At 39.8% G+C, this 17,534-nt stretch overlaps 1 protein-coding gene and 1 pseudogene across 1 annotated transcript; both read left to right on the top strand.

The window, feature by feature from the left end:
• Positions 1-4,826: 4,826 nt before the first annotated feature.
• Positions 4,827-10,872, top strand: LOC149228511 (pentatricopeptide repeat-containing protein At4g33990-like; annotated as a pseudogene).
• A 1,936-nt stretch (positions 10,873-12,808) lies between these two features.
• LOC149228510 (pentatricopeptide repeat-containing protein At2g13600-like) lies at positions 12,809-15,764 on the top strand. The gene is made up of 2 exons (XM_089378245.1): positions 12,809-15,256; positions 15,480-15,764. The coding sequence occupies exon 1, from the start codon at positions 13,199-13,201 to the stop codon at positions 15,251-15,253; it is 2,055 nt and encodes a 684-aa protein (XP_089234371.1). The 5' UTR covers positions 12,809-13,198; the 3' UTR covers positions 15,254-15,256; positions 15,480-15,764.
• Positions 15,765-17,534: the final 1,770 nt, after the last annotated feature.

Genomic DNA, 17,534 nt, shown 5'->3' with positions numbered 1-17,534 from the left:
GAATCAAACATTGGACCTACTTTATTAGACATCAGTGTCACCTCACTATTCTTTGACAATGGGACCTTTCTTTCATCCTCCAAAAATCATTCTTTAGCTACAACTTCTCCCTTTGCTTTATCCTTTTCTATGCTACCTACCTCTTAGATGGATTGCATACCCCCTTTGGCTTCAACTTATCTAACAATGGGCCCTTCACCTTTCAAAATATCTATTGGAGCTCTTTCTACTTTCCTTTAAACCCACATTCTAATTGATCTTGGATAATATTTCCAAACATGTCCAGTGACATGACAATTCACGCATATAAATGAAAATTTCCAATAGTCCAATGATTGCATAAACTTCCATTTACCTCATCCTATCTTGATTTCCTCTAGAAGACCCTCTCGAAGGTCAAATTCCACCAATATTAACAAATTTCTTATCAACTTTGGACTATAAATTCACTATTGTATCTGTGAACTTGCCTTAGACCATCTGTCATTGCCTTTAAAGCTTCTTTGTTCCAAAGTTCCATGGAAACACTTGGAAGTTTCACCCATATTAGTTGAGCAAACCTTTTTTCCTTCTGGAATTAAAACCTGGCATTCACTTCTCCAAATGTAGTAATGGTGTACACCAAAACCATTTTCTTGCTAATACTTTTTTGACATTAGCCTCAGATTGAAACTCCAAGGCAAACCGACCATAAATTAGGATATGAAACTTCAAGGTACACCATAAACCCTAACCATACCTTCTCCATCCATGAATGTAGAGAATCTAAAAACAGTGATTTCTTAATAAAGTTCCATGTTAGGACTTTCTCCATTATAGAGGTAGTCTTCTCCAGACCCACATGCTCACCCATGACCTACCTTACCTTCTCTTTTTTGATCTAACGCACTTCCTTTTATGTTTACTTCTTAGAACCCCTTATTCTTCAAGGTTCCCCTCCTCACCCCGCTCCTGCCCTCACCCTGCTCCCACCCCCACATTTCATGTACACCTCTAGGTTGTGCTTCTTATGACAAAGCTCTTAATCCCCAACACAATCCTGTACCACAACCTTCCTCAAAACTTGAGCTCAAAACCTCATTCTATACATGTCTTTCTAGAACTTATTCATACCCACATGCTCACCCATGACCTACCTTACCTTCTCTTTTTATGCTCTAATTCACTTTCTTTTATATTTACTTCTTAGAACCACTTATTTTTCAAGGTTCCCCCCCTCACCTGCCCACCCAACCCACTCCCACCCCCACATTTCATGTACACCTTTAGGTTGTGCTTCTTATGACAAAGCTCTTAATCCCCAACACAATCATGTACCACAACCTTCCTCAAAACCTAAGCTCGAAACCTCATTTTATACATCTATCTCTAGAAACTTCTACCCTCCACCTCTACATGGATAATTTGTGATCGAACATGTGATAATAACTTTCTCCCTGACAACGTCTGACTTCCTTTAAAATTTTAATATTAGGTACCACCTTGAAATCATTGATGCCTTTATACCATACCTTGTCAACTTGATCAAATTAATTATTTGTCGCATCCTCCTCTGTTGGAACCTCAGTTGAGTGTTTATCTAGATCTTTTAATGTTTGGTTTATAAGCATTTCCTCTCTTGGAATCACCTCGTCTCCAATGGTTTAGATATAGTAAGATGACCTGATTCTTTACATTTCCTCTAGCTAATCTTGACTTCTTAATTTTAATTGAGGACTTGAACCATATTCCATTTGTTGATAAGTTTGTCCCCAGAACATAAGATATATTTGAGAAATACCTCCTCCCTCTTCGAGTAAGCCACCAATGCCTCCATCATTGACCTTCGCCTAGACATATCACCACACCACTAATTTACTTATTGTTGGATAGTATTCAATAATATTTATCAATCTCCACCTATAAACATTGACTTTTAAAAAAATATAACTATTCGTAGTCAAATTGTAAAGAAATTGTGATTGGGTAATATTTATAGTGTTCCTAACAAGGCAAGGGTAGCTTAGCTAGTTCGTAAATGCACATAGAAGGAGTAATGTACATTATTGTTTATTCCCTATGGACTTTCACAACCAGTTGGGTATAAAATTAAATTCGAAAATACAGTCATCCACAATTGGGTGAGAGTGTATTTGTCCAAGTTTTGATGGGCTGAATGGTTTCTTTGGATACACGTACTCTTCTTTCCTTCTGGTATGGTCCATGGGGAGTTCATTGCGTTCAATGAAATACAAAATGTTCAATCCCTCTTTGATCTGAGATTGAAAGGATTGTCAATATAAAATGTTCAATCCCTCTTCGATTCAAGATTGAAGGGATTGTCATAAAGATAAAATAAAATAATTATATTTATGTCTAATTATTGACCATAAAGTAGGCCAAAAGGATTGTTGAGTACAATTATGTCTATACAAAACTAGAGAAACAAAACTATAGATACAATGCATGAAGTAACTAATATGTAGCTCTCGCAATGAAGATCCAAGGGCTAATAAGTCTGAGGATCAAACCCATCTTTCCTAACATCCAAGGTTGAATGAAGAACACTAAAGAAACTCGACAATGTTTGTTGGCCCGATGAAGCACTGGTGGAAAGTGCGGCCAGTCCACTAAATCATTGTCTTGGGGAGTTCGCTCATTGTCGAGGTCTCGAGGACCTAGTCTATCTCCCAGGAACAGATCTAGGATGTATATGCTGTTGAGATCTCATGTCGTGGGGTGAGGTCCAATGAATATTCATTGATCTAGAATCTAGATGTGTACTAATATGCATCGATCTCTTTGTTCCCTTGTCTGAAGGTAGTACCCTAAAAAATGTGGTGATCCTCTATGTGGGGTCCGGTCTAATGGGAGGCTAAATAATATGCACTATGACCCTAAATGCCTCTTGCATATATAGGGCCAAACATCTCTGGTCGAGATACTTGAAAATGTCGGTGTGGGTCTAAGAATCTTTGAATAAGCAATGGAGCCTTCCTTTGATCTCGTAGTAGATAGAGCAACCAAAAATGAAGTGCACCTCGATCTCCACTTCATGCAAATGACATACCTGGCAGATTTTGTTTGGTCTATCAATCTGGTGGTCCATCTCTACCCGAAGTCTATGAGAACTTACTCTGAACTAGCCTAGAGGAATGCGAAGAGCATGCATCGAGCGGCAAAGCGTACATTGGGGTTGAACAATGAGCCCGTATCTCAACTCCAAGAAGTGCTTAGCATAGAAGGTCATCTTTGGGTGCAACCCTCCCAGAGGATTGACCGAGGTGACCTGAACAAACTGCCTATAGATTTCCTCCTTGATGATCTTGTTCAATGCCTGTGTAGTAGGTAAAAGGTGACTAGGTGCATCTAAGGATTATCAGAAAGGAGGGAGACGATCCAATTGAATTCCCACTAACTCTAAGAGATCTGGAACTCCTGTAAACCAACATCTGGCTCGGCCCGAGGGAGTAGAATGAATAATAGTCTCAGAAGAGAAATATGCCAAGTAAGGATATTGGTCCTTACTCTTTATCGAGTCTGCAAAGCTTTGGACACGATGCAAAAATGAAACCAATTTGAAGACCGTCTCAAGCCGAAAAGGATGAGCTCCAAACTTTGCAAGGATGATGTGTTGAGGTACTGTCTGTTTGCATCTAATGATGCGGAGAAGAAGAAGAATCAAGACTCTCTCAGCTGAAACCCAATTTGACTAATGTAAAGACGGTCCCCAGATCTCTGAGCCATATTGAACAGTGGGACGGATCAAGGTGTCCATGAGGCTCAACCTAGATGAGATGTCCTGGAAGTGATGTTGAAAGGATCGTCTCCTAAGAAGGGCTAAGGATCCATATCCTTTATTGATCTGAGGCTGAAGCGTTGGTCGCAAACTGAAGCGAGGACCTGAGAATTACACCCCCAAGTAAGTATAATGGTTGGTGATCTCAACCTCCTCCCTCTAAATATGAAGTAAATGTATGAATTTTTCTTCACCCCATTGAATATCATTGCCTTGGTTTTACCTAGGTTGACCGTCAACTATCGAAGATCACAAGATAGAACTAAGGCATCCAACTGCTTCTGTAATCCTTCCGAGGATGAGGAGAGGAGGATCATGTCGTTAGCGAAAAGTAGAATAGATATCAACCCCTGATGAAAAACGGAGTCATCGATATCGTAAATATACTCGTATAGGAATGCCTCCCACTCATTAATATAAATCCCAAACAAGGTAGGGAACATTGTACAACCTTGTTTAACACCAATGGTTGATTCCATCAATCACAAACAATCTGATTGAATCAAACATTCAGATTCGAAATTACTAACTAGTTCAGCCTGTTCCATTCCGAAACAATTACCCTTTTACAGACACTCTTCTCTCAAACATATTTGAGCAGAACTTTGTCTTCAAATCTGCGAACCCTACTAGAATTCTGTACCAATTTTTTCTTTTTTTTTTTGGATTGGTGCACTACGACTCCCTGACTGCATTCCATGGTTAGCAGCAGGCAGCAGGGAGTAACTTCATGGTTTCTACAATTAAATGAGTAGAATCAATAGAACCCAACTCCGAATAAAGGAAATTGAATATGCGAATCCCCTGAAAAACAAAGAGTATTAACACGATCCTTAAGCAATTTTCACATACTATACAATGTAATCACAATGTAATCCACACCTCTGTTGTCGATGTCAAAACACCCTCTAAACATGGCCGTTTGAAGGAGACACTCGATATTTTTCACAATAAGGGTATAACCCTACAGTCTTCTGCATATGTTTGTCTCTTGCAGGGTTGCATTCGAAAGAAATCCTTATCAGATGCCAAATGAGTCCATTGTCACATGGAAGAGAGTGGATTCACGGGAGACATACTTTCTCACAAGACATTATTGAATGTGTATGTCAAGTGTGGAAGTCTTGTGGACGCTCGCAGACTTTTTGACCAAATGACTGAAAGAGATGTGTGCTCATGGTGTAGAAATTCCCACTTTAGATCAATAGATTATGCAATATACTAAAACAAAATACAAGATCTACTTCTACAACACTTTGTGGAAGCTTAATCAATTTGAGCACGAGCAATGAGAACACATATAACTGAGAATGAGAAGCAATCACACATAACACAAAAGAAATAACCCGGGGAAAGCCTCAGCCTAAAACCCCAACTCTATATTATCATACAAGTGGAAATATAGTCTGGATTACAAAAAGAATCAGCTCACAAGCTATCTTGTTCTCTCTGCAATCCCTCTGCTGCTCATAGACAGTCAAAGGCCTCTCTCAAACCTTCTCCTCTGCCCTCCAAGCCTCCTATTTCTTTGCACAATTTTCCTTGGGGTCCAGTGCAGCCACTTGTGTGAATTGGCCTCTTCACACACTCACTAACCTATGATCTAACTGCACAATCCTGAAGGAGATAAATCCTTCTCCATGGATGAGTTTCCTTTATAGGAAAAATCCATCCAACTGATAGTACACTGTCCCTCCTCTAATCTCAACTGGGTCTCTGTTTGAACTAGCATGCATGAGTTATTCATGAGAGAATATTCAGTTATCTGAAGTGCAACAGTTATATGCAAGCATGTATTAACTAACTGAACTCACGTTAATTTAAACAAACTATTTAAATCAATCTAACTGGACTTGACTCAGTTAACTAAGCCAACTAATTACAACTCAAATTAGAACTCATCCTTATCTCTTTAACTGATGGATAAATTCCTCAATTAATAGAGAAACTCTTGCATGTCCTCACATAGAGTTCATGTTTGTTTTTTCACAACTAATTAACTCATGGTGAACTAGTTAATTTATTTTCAAATAACTGTTAAGTTCAAATTCGAATTTTACTTCCTATTTTAGTCTAGGGACTGACTAAAAATAGGAATCCATCCCGAACTGCTAAAAATAGAATGTTATTTTTAGCACTTCCATTTTTCATTCCCTGTTGCTCAATCCAGCACTGGTACCCAAACTATTATTTATAGCAGTGCTATTTTTAGCATTTCTTGTTGCCATTTTCAACACTCCCTCTCAACAAGAAAGGCTTCAACTCGAACCTAATCCTGTACCTTTGGAATTTTTTGCATGCAACACTTCTACCAAGTGTGGTTGCTCCAACAACTCTAGAAACAAAAAAAACTCCCCACTAACCTCTCTATTGGGCTAGAAACATACTCTGATGCTGAAGCTCTACTTGTTGCTGACAAGTGCTCCCTCTCTGACCTCTGAGCTGCTGCAACACTCCATGCATCTCGCACCGTTGCACACCTCTCTATGCCATCCTACAGTGGTGCAACACTCCTGTGCCTCTCGCATTGTTGCAGCCTGCTAGCTCTACACAGTCCTAGGACTCCTGCACTGTAGCTCTCTCTGCCGCTCCATCCACATCTGTCTCTACCCACTCAGCCAATCCTGCTACTCCTCGTTGGGGCTCCTGTAGCAAATTCGAATCAAAGAGGTTGGGTACCTCAAGGATCCTGCCCCTATTCCAGCCTTCTTGGGACTGTCACTCCACATCGCCCCACCTCCTACCTGGAGGTATGGATGCATGTGATCCCTCTGCCCACCTGGCTCGAAATTTCCCCCTATTGGAGGTCTCTGCATGAGTAAATGTCTTTACTCGATCTCCTCTCAATTTCTCTAGTTGTGGCTGCTCCACAACCTCCTGAAGTTGCTTTACCAATCGTGGCTCCTCCATAATCATCTGAGACTTCTACTGGCACTGCATGTTGAGAGGTAATGTACTCTCCCTCTCAACCACCGAGTCTCCATTAGTTGCCTTGCTCCTCAAGGCTTTGCATGCATCTTGAACCTCAAGAGCATACAGGTTCTTGACCCGTGAACCGATCTGCTTCACCTGTCTAGTGATGATGTGTCTAAGGAAAGCCTTTCCCTTACTGAAGACTACATCATAGCCTCTGTCTTCCAGCATCGCGATCGACACCAAATTTCTCTTTAGTCCTGGTACATACTTGACATCGGTCAAGGTAATGCAAGCTCCATGCTCCCTCTGAAAAACAACTGTGCCTACACCCGAGACACTATACTTTTCATCGTTACCCATCACTATGAGTATCTGGAGATCTTTCTCCTCCAAAGTACTGAACAAACTCTTGTTGCCAGTCATGTGGAAAGAAGCTCCACTGTCAAGAAACCAACCACTTCCCACCATGGATGAAACCATGCATGTAAACAGTGTGAAATCCAACTCGAACTGTGAGGCTAGTGCCTCACCTTCTGATCCTTCCACAGATTCCTTCTTGGATTTCCTCAGTGGACAATTTGTAGCAAAATGGCCCACCTCATGACAACGAAAGCATCGCACTTTCGATTTGTCAAACTTCTTCCCACCTTGGGAAGAAATGGATTGGGAAAGAGAATCCTTCTCCTTCCCCTTCTTTGCCTTACTCGCTAAGGCGTAGTTTTCTTCATCCTCCATGGATGAAGAACCATCTTTGGTGCTTCTTCTTATCTCCTCCTGCATCAGATCCAACCAAAGACGTTCCCAATCTGGCAATTTCTCTCTTCCATTAACCGAGTCCAGGTAGCTATGCCAGCTCTTAGGAAGACCGAGAAGTGCAAGACTCACCATGTCATCATCAGCTGTTGCGATCCCTACACTTCCAAGCTCATCCCTGCAGGTGGTGAGCTTGTTCAGATACGTAGAGATCGTGTCGCCCTTTTCACACTTGATCTTACGAAGCTTGTCTTTCAGTGCCAGCTTCCTCTGATCATTGCTATTCTGATATAGATCTTTCAATGTTTTCCACATTGAAAACGGTGTCTCCTTCCCATGGAGACTCGAGACTATGTGGTCTCGAACTCCCTCTAGAAGGATTCTCCTTGCTCTAGCCACACATTTCTTCCATTCCGCCAATTCTTGGGCACTAGATGCTGCAGGCTTGGGGACTTCTTGATCAATGAAGTCCTTTAACCCGTTATCCTCTAATACTGCTTCCATGTGATCCTTCCAGGCTATATAGTTTGAGCTGCCATCAAGTGCATACTCAAGCCTCAAACCGTTGAATGCCATTGGTGAAATTGAGATGTGATAAGAACTCGATTTCTATATTCAGGAATAACAAACTTCGAACTTCTCCCTTCTCGTATATTGTTCTTCCTTGATCACCTTTGCTCTGATACCATGTAGATTTTTTCTACAAATCAGCTAGCTCTAATACCATGTAGAAATTCCCACTATAGATCAACAGATTATGCAATATACTAAAACACAAGACAAGATCTACTTCTACAACACTTTGCGGAAGCTTAATCAATTTTAGCACGATCAATGAGATCACATACAACTGAGAATGAGAAGCAATCACACATAACTCAGAAGAAATAACCCAGGGAAAGCCTTAGCCTAAAACCCGAACTCTGTATTATCATACAAGTGGAAATATAGTCCAGATTACAAAAAGAATCAGCTCACAAGCTATCATGTTCTCTCTGCAATCCCTCTACTGCTCATAGACAGTTAAAGGCCTCTCTCAAACCTTCTCCTCTGCCCTCCAAGCCTCCTATTTCTTTGCACAATTTTCCTTGGGGTCCAGTGCAGCCATTTGTGTGAATTGGCCTCTTCACACACTCACTAACCTCTAATCTAACTGCGCAATCCTAAAGGAGATAAATCCTTCTCCATGGATGAGTTTCCTTTATAGTAAAAATCCATCCAACTGATAGTACATTGTCCCTCCTCTAATCTCAACTGGGTCCCTATCTGAACTGACATGCATGAGTTATTCATGAGAGAATATTGAGCTACCTGAAGTGCAACAGTTATATGCAAGCATGCATTAACTAACTAAACTCACATTAATTTAAACAAACTCTTTAAATCAATCTAACTGGACTTGACTCAGTTAACTGAGCCAACTAATTATAACTCAAATTAGAACTCATCCTTATCTCTTTAACTCATGGATAAATTCCTCAATTAATAGAGAAATTGTTGCATGTCCTCGCATAGACTTCATGTTTGATTTTTCACAACTAATTAACTCATGGTGAATTAATTAATTTATTTTCAAAAAGCTGTTAAGTTAAAATTCGAATTTTACTTCCTATTTTAGTCCAAGGACTGACTAAAAATAGGAATCCATCTTGAACTACTAAAAATAGAATGCTATTTTTAGCACTTCCATTTTTCATTCCCTGTTGCTCAATCCAGCACTGGTACCCAAACTACTATTTATAGCAATGCTATTTTTAGCACTTTTATTTTTAGCATTTCTTGTTTCCATTTTAAACACATGGACAATCATGATTGCAGCTTATGCAAGGCACGGTCCTGCTGAAGAGGCATTGGCATTGTTTTGCAGAATGCGACGAACAGGCTACCAACCCGATCCCTTTGTTTTTTCAGCCATTCTTTCAGCCTGTTCGAACTTGGTATCACTGGAACAAGGCGTAAAAATCCATCAAGAAATAATAAGAAGCGGATTTGAGTTCGATCTTTAAGTTGCTAATGCCCTTGTAGACATGTATGGAAAATGTGGACAAATGGAGAAGGCACGCGAATTGTTTGACAAAATGCGTCAATGAGATATTGTCTCTTGGACTGCGATAATTGCGGGATGCACACAGTGCAAGACTGTTGATGAGGCTTTGGATCTTTTAAGGGAAATTCCTCAACGAGATGCCATCTCATGGAATGCAATGATTACAGGACTTGCACGGAACGGTTTTGTTGGCAAGGCCTTTGAGCTCTTCAAGGAAATGCCTGAACCGATTGTGGCTTCATGGAATGCCATGATTATTGGATTTGCACAGAAGGGTTTTGTTGATGAGGCCCTGAGACTTTTTAATGAAATGCCTCAAAGGGATGTGGTTTCATGGAATGCAATGATTGAGGGATATGCACAAATTGGGTTTGTCAATAAGGCTCTGGAACTCTTTCGGGAAATGCCTCAACCAAACTTTGTTTCATGGAATGCGATAATTGCGGGATTCACACAGAATGGTCATGGTGAGAAAGCCTTGAAACTTTTTCGACAAATGGAATTAGCAGGTGCAACACCAAACTCAAAAACATATGCAAGTATTCTTCCAGCTTGTGCCAAATTGGCTGCTTTGGAGGAAGGAATGGAGATCCATGAAAAAACAATTAGAAGTGGATGCCAGTCTAATGTCTTTGTGATGACTGCCCTTGTATACATGTATGCACAATGTGGGAGCATAGAAAAGGCAAGGGAACTATCTGAAAAATTGCATCCTCGAGTTGTCGTCTCATGGAATGCAATGATTGGAGGATATGCCATCAATGGCTGTGGGAAGGAGGCCTTAAAACTCTTCGAGCAAATGAAACAATCTGACATGACCCCAAATCACATCACCTTAGTTAGTGTTTTTTCTCCGTGTAGCCATGCAGGTCTGGTGGATGAGGGCTATTTTCACTTCAATTGCATGACAGAACATTATCACATCGCACCTGCAATTGAACACTATGTATGCATGGTTGACCTTCTTGGCCATGATGGGCGTCTTGATGAAGCATAAGACTTAATCATTGGGATTCCAATAAAACCAGATGTTGTTGTGTGGATTTGTTTGCTGAGTGCTTGTAGAATACATAACAACTTACATCTAGCTAAAAGAGTGGCAGAACATATTTTTGAATTGGACCTTGAAAACACAACACCTTATGTCCTTCTGTCAAATATGTATGCTATACTTGGCAGGTGGGGTGACATTGAAAAGGTATGAAAAATGATGAGAAATAGAGGCATATACAAGACACCTGGTTGTAGTTGGATTGAGGTCAATAAACAAGTGCATGCTTTCCTTGAAGGAGACACGTCACACCAACAAATGCAGAAAATATATAGAGTTGGGGAGACTAACTTGGGAGATGAAAGAAGCGGTGTATGTTCCAGATAAAAGGTTTGTATTGAATGATATCAGGGAGGACAAGAAAAACAAAATTCTTTGTAACCATATTGAATAACTAGAAATTACATTTAGTCTAGCAAATACATCCCCTTGGGAACAGTGATTCAAGTTATCAAGAATCTTTGATTGTTCACCGCTAGGCAACCAAGTTCATTTCCAAGATTGTTGCATGAGAGATTGTTGTGAACGATGTCAACCATTTCTGCGATTTCAGAGGATAGTGCTCTTATGGCGATTATAGGTGATGCAAAATGAAGCAAGGGATTATTTCTCCAGGTATGGCTTATAGCAATTTGTGGCATGTTGTTATCATTCCATCGGAGCAAAGGACTCGGTTTATTTTGACTTTTTAAAGCACTGTAATGTTTGAAGTGCATGGAGATCTGTTGTACTTATTTGGCCTTAATGGAACAAATCAATGTGGGGATTCATTCTTGTTACTGATAATTGTATGCAAGTCATCTAGATATAAGGAGCATTATTATATTCACAAGACACCTTGTTCATCGTTGAGAATTTATCATCAAATGGATGCTTATGATGTATTTATTTTCATTTAAAAGAGCATTGTAAAAATTTAGTCCATGTATAATAGGCTTCTCTTCATCCAGTGCTTGAGTTGGAGGGAGGATGATCAATTCTTGTGAAAAATCTTCCATCAATCTCAACAAAGAGCATACAATAGCGGCCAGTTCATCTGTGTCATGAAGGCAAGGAGATTCAACTTTAGTATTTGCATCAGAGAGGGAGAAGTTTATTTTCCCATCTTGAACTAATTCTGCAGAGGTCTAGACAAGTCTGTGGGATCAACCACCAAGAGAAAAACATAAAATAGGTCAGAAGCCATATGTAACATAAGTTGAAATAAAAGTTTTATTCTAGTACACGATATTCAAGGTTGCTACTATTAAAGAGGCCAAGGTCATGACGAGTATAAGCGATTCCTTTTAAATTGTAGTGTTAGATGGTTGTAAGAGGATTAAAATTTGAGAGTTGATGGGAAAATTCCAGGTTTTAATGGTTAGTTGTTTTCACAATCAGAAACTAAAACTTAGAACACTGTAAGGAGAGGAAAAGGTAATTATTAAGAAGAGAGATAAGGTCAAGAATGAATGAGGCTAAGGATACATGACGATATGCGATTCAAAAGACATGGATGCAAGAGGGATTCTAAACTGCTAGTCTGAGGGTACTCCCATGTAATAGTTATTAGATATTCCTCCCACTTTGAGATTGAAATGCAAGTCACATGGATAGCTTTAATAGGTGAGTGCTCAAGAAAGGCTTAATATAAAGACTCAAGAGAGACTCTTGACCCAGAAATACTCTTTCTTCATAAAATTTAAAATCTTTTACAAACTCAAATTCTCTGGTAAAAAAAAGCTATACTATTTAGAGATTTTGGCAGAAGTTCATAATGTTGACATTCTATAGCCAAGAAGTGGATAATGTTTGAGAATTTGCTTGTTTACAATTTTTTTCTGTGGAATTTGATCCAAAATAGCAAACTCAAAAAGAATAACCCTTCAAAAGTTCGTAGTGGAGAATATGAAATAGTTAATGTGCTACCCAAACTAGATGTAATCTTAAGACAAGACAAAATTAAGGGTGTTTCTTGCTATAATACACCTTTAAAGGTGAGCCGGACAAATACACTATTAGCTTAAATAATTGGATTTGGAGTAACCCTTGTTACCCCTCATATTACGTGAGTGGTAAACTTGTGATTTTTGTCAAATGACATAGGTGACAAGTTGGGATGCTGATGGAACTTCTATTTCTGCTTGGAGATAGTACATTTTGGTCGGCCATAGTGATGATTGTAGATCCTCTTACTTCACCATGATGTTGATGCATATTGATTTAGTGGATTATATGTCTTGGCTCCTGTTTTGTTCTTTATGGTTACACTTATGGATAGTTGTGCTATGATATGTCACTAGTGGATGGCCCATGTATTGGCACTCTTCACATTGAATATCTCTTCTAGATGGTCCAGCTTACGATGATGCTTGCACGTTCTTTCACATGTTTTATTTGGTCCATAATCAAGGGCGTTGGGGATCCAATATTTGACGAAGTTTTCAAGGGTTTGATGGAGATAGTACATTTTGGTCGGCCATAGTGATGATTGTAGATCCTCTTACTTCACCATGATGTCTTCACCTCGAACCATACAAGAATTCTGTACCAATTTTTTTCTTTTTTTTGGACGGGTGCACTACGACTCCTAGACTGCATTCCATGATTAGCAGACTGCATTCCATGATTAGCAGCAGGCAGCAAGGAGCAACTTCGTGGTTTCTGCAATTAAATGAGTAGAATCAGCAGAACCCAACTCCGAATAAAGGAAAGTGAATACGCGAATCCCCGAAAAACGAAGAGTATTAACACGATCCTTAAGCGATTTGCACATACTATACAAAGTAATCACAATGTAATCCACACCTCTGCTATCGATGTCAAAACACTCTCTAAACATGGCCGTTTGAAGGAGACGCTCGATATTTTGCACAATAAGGGTATAACCCTACAGTCTTCTGCATATGTCTGTCTCTTGAAGGGCTGCATTCGAAAGAAATCCTTATCAGATGCCAAACGAGTCCACTGTCACATGGAAGAGAGTGGATTCACGGGAGACATACTTTCTCACAATACATTATTGAACGTGTATGTCAAGTGTGCAAGTCTTGTGGACGCTCGCAGAGTTTTTGACCAAATGACTGAAAGAGATGTGTGTTCATGGACAATCATGATTGCAGCTTATGCAAGGCATGGTCCTGCTGAAGAGGCATTGGCATTGTTTCGCAGAATGCGACGAACAGGCTGCCAACCCGATCCCTTTGTTTTTTCAGGCGTTCTTTCAGCGTGTTCGAACTTGGTATCACTGGAACAGGGCATAAAAATCCATCAAGAAATTATAAGAAGTGGATTTGAGTCCGATCTTTCCGTTGCTAATGCCCTTGTAGACATGTATGGAAAATGTGGACAAATGGAGAAGGCACGCGAATTGTTTGACAAAATGCATCAACGAGATATTGTCTCTTGGACTGCGATAATTGCGGGATGCACACAGGCCGGGCTTGTTGATGAGGCTTTGGATCTTTTCAGGGAAATGCCTCAACGAGATGCCATCTCGTGGAATGCAATGATTGCAGGACTTGCACGGAACGGTTTTGTTGGCAAGGCCTTCGAGCTCTTCAAGGAAATGCCTGAACCGAATGTGGCTTCATGGAATGCGATGATTACTGGATTTGCACAGAAGGGGTTTGTTGATGAGGCCCTGAGACTTTTTAATGAAATGCCTCAAAGGGATGTGGTTTCATGGAATGCAATGATTGCGGGATATGCACAAAATGGGTTTGTCAATGAGGCTCTGGAACTCTTTCAGGAAATGCCTCAACCAAACTTGGTTTCATGGAATGCGATAATTGCGGGATTCACACAGAATGGTCATGGTGAGAAGGCCCTGAAGCTTTTTCGACAAATGGAATTAGCAGGTGCAACGCCAAACTCAAAAACGTATGCAAGTATTCTTCCGGCTTGTGCCAAATTGGCTGCTTTGGAGCAGGGAACGGAGATCCATGAAAAAACAATTAGAAGTGGATGTCAGTCTGATGTCTTTGTGATGACTGCCCTTGTAGACATGTATGCACAATGTGGGAGCATAGAAAAGGCAAGGGAACTATTTGACAAATTGCATCCTCGAGCTGTCGTCTCATGGAATGCAATGATTGGAGGATATGCCATGAATGGCCGTGGGAAGGAGGCCCTTGAACTCTTTGAGCAAATGAAACAATCTGACATGATCCCAGATCACATCACCTTAGTTAGTGTTTTGTCTGCGTGCAGCCATGCAGGTCTGGTGGATGAGGGCTATTTTCACTTCAATTGCATGACAGAACATTATCACATCGCACCTACAATTGAACACTATGTATGCATGGTTGACCTTCTCGGCCGTGCTGGGCGTCTTGATGAAGCAGAAGACTTAATCATTGGGATGCCAATAAAACCAGATGCTGTTGTGTGGATTTGTTTGCTGAGTGCTTGTAGAATACATAACAACTTACATCTAGCTAAAAGAGTGGCAGAACATATTTTTGAATTGGACCCTGAAAACACAGCACCTTATGTCCTTCTGTCAAATATGTATGCTACACTTGGCAGGTGGGGTGACATTGAAAAGGTACGAAAATTGATGAGAAACAGAGGCATAAACAAGACACCTGGTTGCAGTTGGATTGAGGTCAATAAACAAGTGCATGCTTTCCTTGAAGGAGACACATCACACCAACAAATGCAGAAAATCTATAGAGTTGGGGAGACTAACTTGGGAGATGAAAGAAGCGGTGTATGTTCCAGATAAAAGGTTTGTATTGAATGATACCAGGGAGAACAAGAAAAACAAAATTCTTTGTTACCATAGTGAAAAACTAGCAATTACATTTAGTCTAGCAAACACATCCCCTTGGGAACAGTGATTCAAGTTATCAAGAACCTTTGATTGTTTACCGCTAGGCAACCAAGTTCATTTCCAAGATTGTTGCATGAGAGATCGTTGTGAATGATGTCAACCATTTCTGTGATTTCAGAGGACAGCGCTCTTGTGGGGATGGATTATAGGTGATGCAAGATGAAGCAAGGGATTATTGCTCCAGGTTTGGCCTATAGCAATTTGTGGCATGTTGTTATCATTCCATCGGAGCAAAGGACTCGGTTTGTTTTGACTTTCTAACGCAGTGTAATGTTTGAAGTGCATGGAGATCTGCTGTACTTATTTGGCCTTAATGGAACAAATCAATGTGGGGATTCATTCTTGTTACTGATAATTGTATGCAAGTCATCTAGATATAAGGAGCATTATTATATTCACAAGACACCTTGTTCATCGTTGAGAATTTATCATCAAATGGATGCTTATGATGTATTTATTTTCATTTAAAAGAGCAATGTAAAATTTTAGTCCATGTACAATGGGCTGCTCTTCATCCAATGCTCAAGTTGGAAGGAGGATGATCAATTCTTGTGAAAAATCTTCCATCAGTCTCAGCAAAGAGCATACAGTAGCGGCCAGTTCATCTGTGTCATGAAGGCAAGGAGATTTAACTTTAGTCTTTGCATCAGAGAGGGAGAAGTTTATTTTCCCATCTTGAACTAATTCTGCAGAGGTCTAGACAAGTCTGTGGGATCAGGCACCAAGAGAAAAACATAAAACAGGTCAGAAGCCATATGTAACAAAAGTTGAAATAAAAGGTTTATTCTAGCACACAATATTCAAGGTTGCTACTATTGAAGAGGCCAAGGTCATGATGAGTATAAGCGATTCCTTTTAAATTGTAGTGTTAGATGGTTGTAAGAGGATTAAAATTTGAGAGTTGATGGGAAAATTCCAGGTTTTAATCGTTAGCTGTTTTCACAATCAGAAACTAAAACTTAGAACACTGTAAGGAGAGGAAAAGGTAATTATTAAGAAGAGAGAGAAGGTCAAGAAAGAATGAGGCTAAGGATACATGACGATATGCGATTCAAAAGACATGGATGCAAGAGGGATTCTAAACTGCTAGTGTGAGGGTACTCCCATGTAATAGTTGATAGATATTCCTCCCACTTTGAGATTGAAATGCAAGTCACATGGATAGCTTTAATGGATAGTGCTCAAGCAAGGCTGAATATAGAGACTCAAGAGAAACTCTTGACCCAGAAATAGTCTTTTTTCATAAAATTTAAAATCTTTTACAAACTCAAATTCTCCGGTAAAATAAAGCTATGCTATTTAGAGATTTTGGCAGAAGTTCATAATGTTGACATTTCATAGCCAAGAAGTGGATAATGTCTGAGAATTTGCTTGTTTACAATTCGTTTCTGTGGAATTTGATCCAAAATAGCAAACTCAGAAAGAATAACCCTTCAAAAGTTCGTAGTGGAGAATATGAAATAGTTATTGTGCTACCCAAACTAGAAGTAATCTTAAGACAAGACAAAAATTAAGGGTGTTGCTTCGGATGCATGCTATAATACACCTTTAAAGGTGAGCCGGACAAATACACCGTTAGCTTAAACAATTGGATTTGGAGTAACCCTTGTTACCCCTCATATTACGTGAGTGGTAAACTTGTGATTTTCGTCAAATGACATAGGTGACATGTTGGGATGCTGATGGACCTTCTATTTCTGCTTGGAGATAGTACATTTTGGTCGGCCATAGTGATGATTGTAGATCCTCTTACTTCACCATGATGTTGATGCATATTGATTTAGTGGATTATATGTCTTGGCTCCTGTTTTGTTCTTTATGGTTACATTTATGGATAGTTGTGCTATGATATGTCACTAGTGGATGGCCCATGTATTGGCACTCTTCACATTGAATATCTCTTCTAGATGGTCCAGCTTACGATGATGCTTGCACCTTGTTAAATTTGGACAACTAGGTCCAAACTCCATGTTCTGATGCTCAGATTAAGAGGCTAATATTTTTGTTGGATTCCTCTTTCTGAGAGGTGTAAAATCCATATAAAAATAGTCTTAATCCGATGAGCAGAACTTATATTTTGAATTTATTATTCTTAATAAATTATATGTGCAAAGGTCAGCCAGTTTTGTAATGTAGGCTCACATGCCCAACATATGTGTCACACACCCTCATT

This window comes from Pinus tabuliformis, chromosome J, assembly GCF_031772625.1.
Source record: "Pinus tabuliformis cultivar Carrire ecotype Pingquan chromosome J, CPIR1, whole genome shotgun sequence".
NCBI lineage: Eukaryota > Viridiplantae > Streptophyta > Pinopsida > Pinales > Pinaceae > Pinus > Pinus tabuliformis.
The sequence above is the reverse complement of the archived record's forward strand: the minus strand, read 5'-3'. Positions and strand labels throughout refer to the sequence as shown.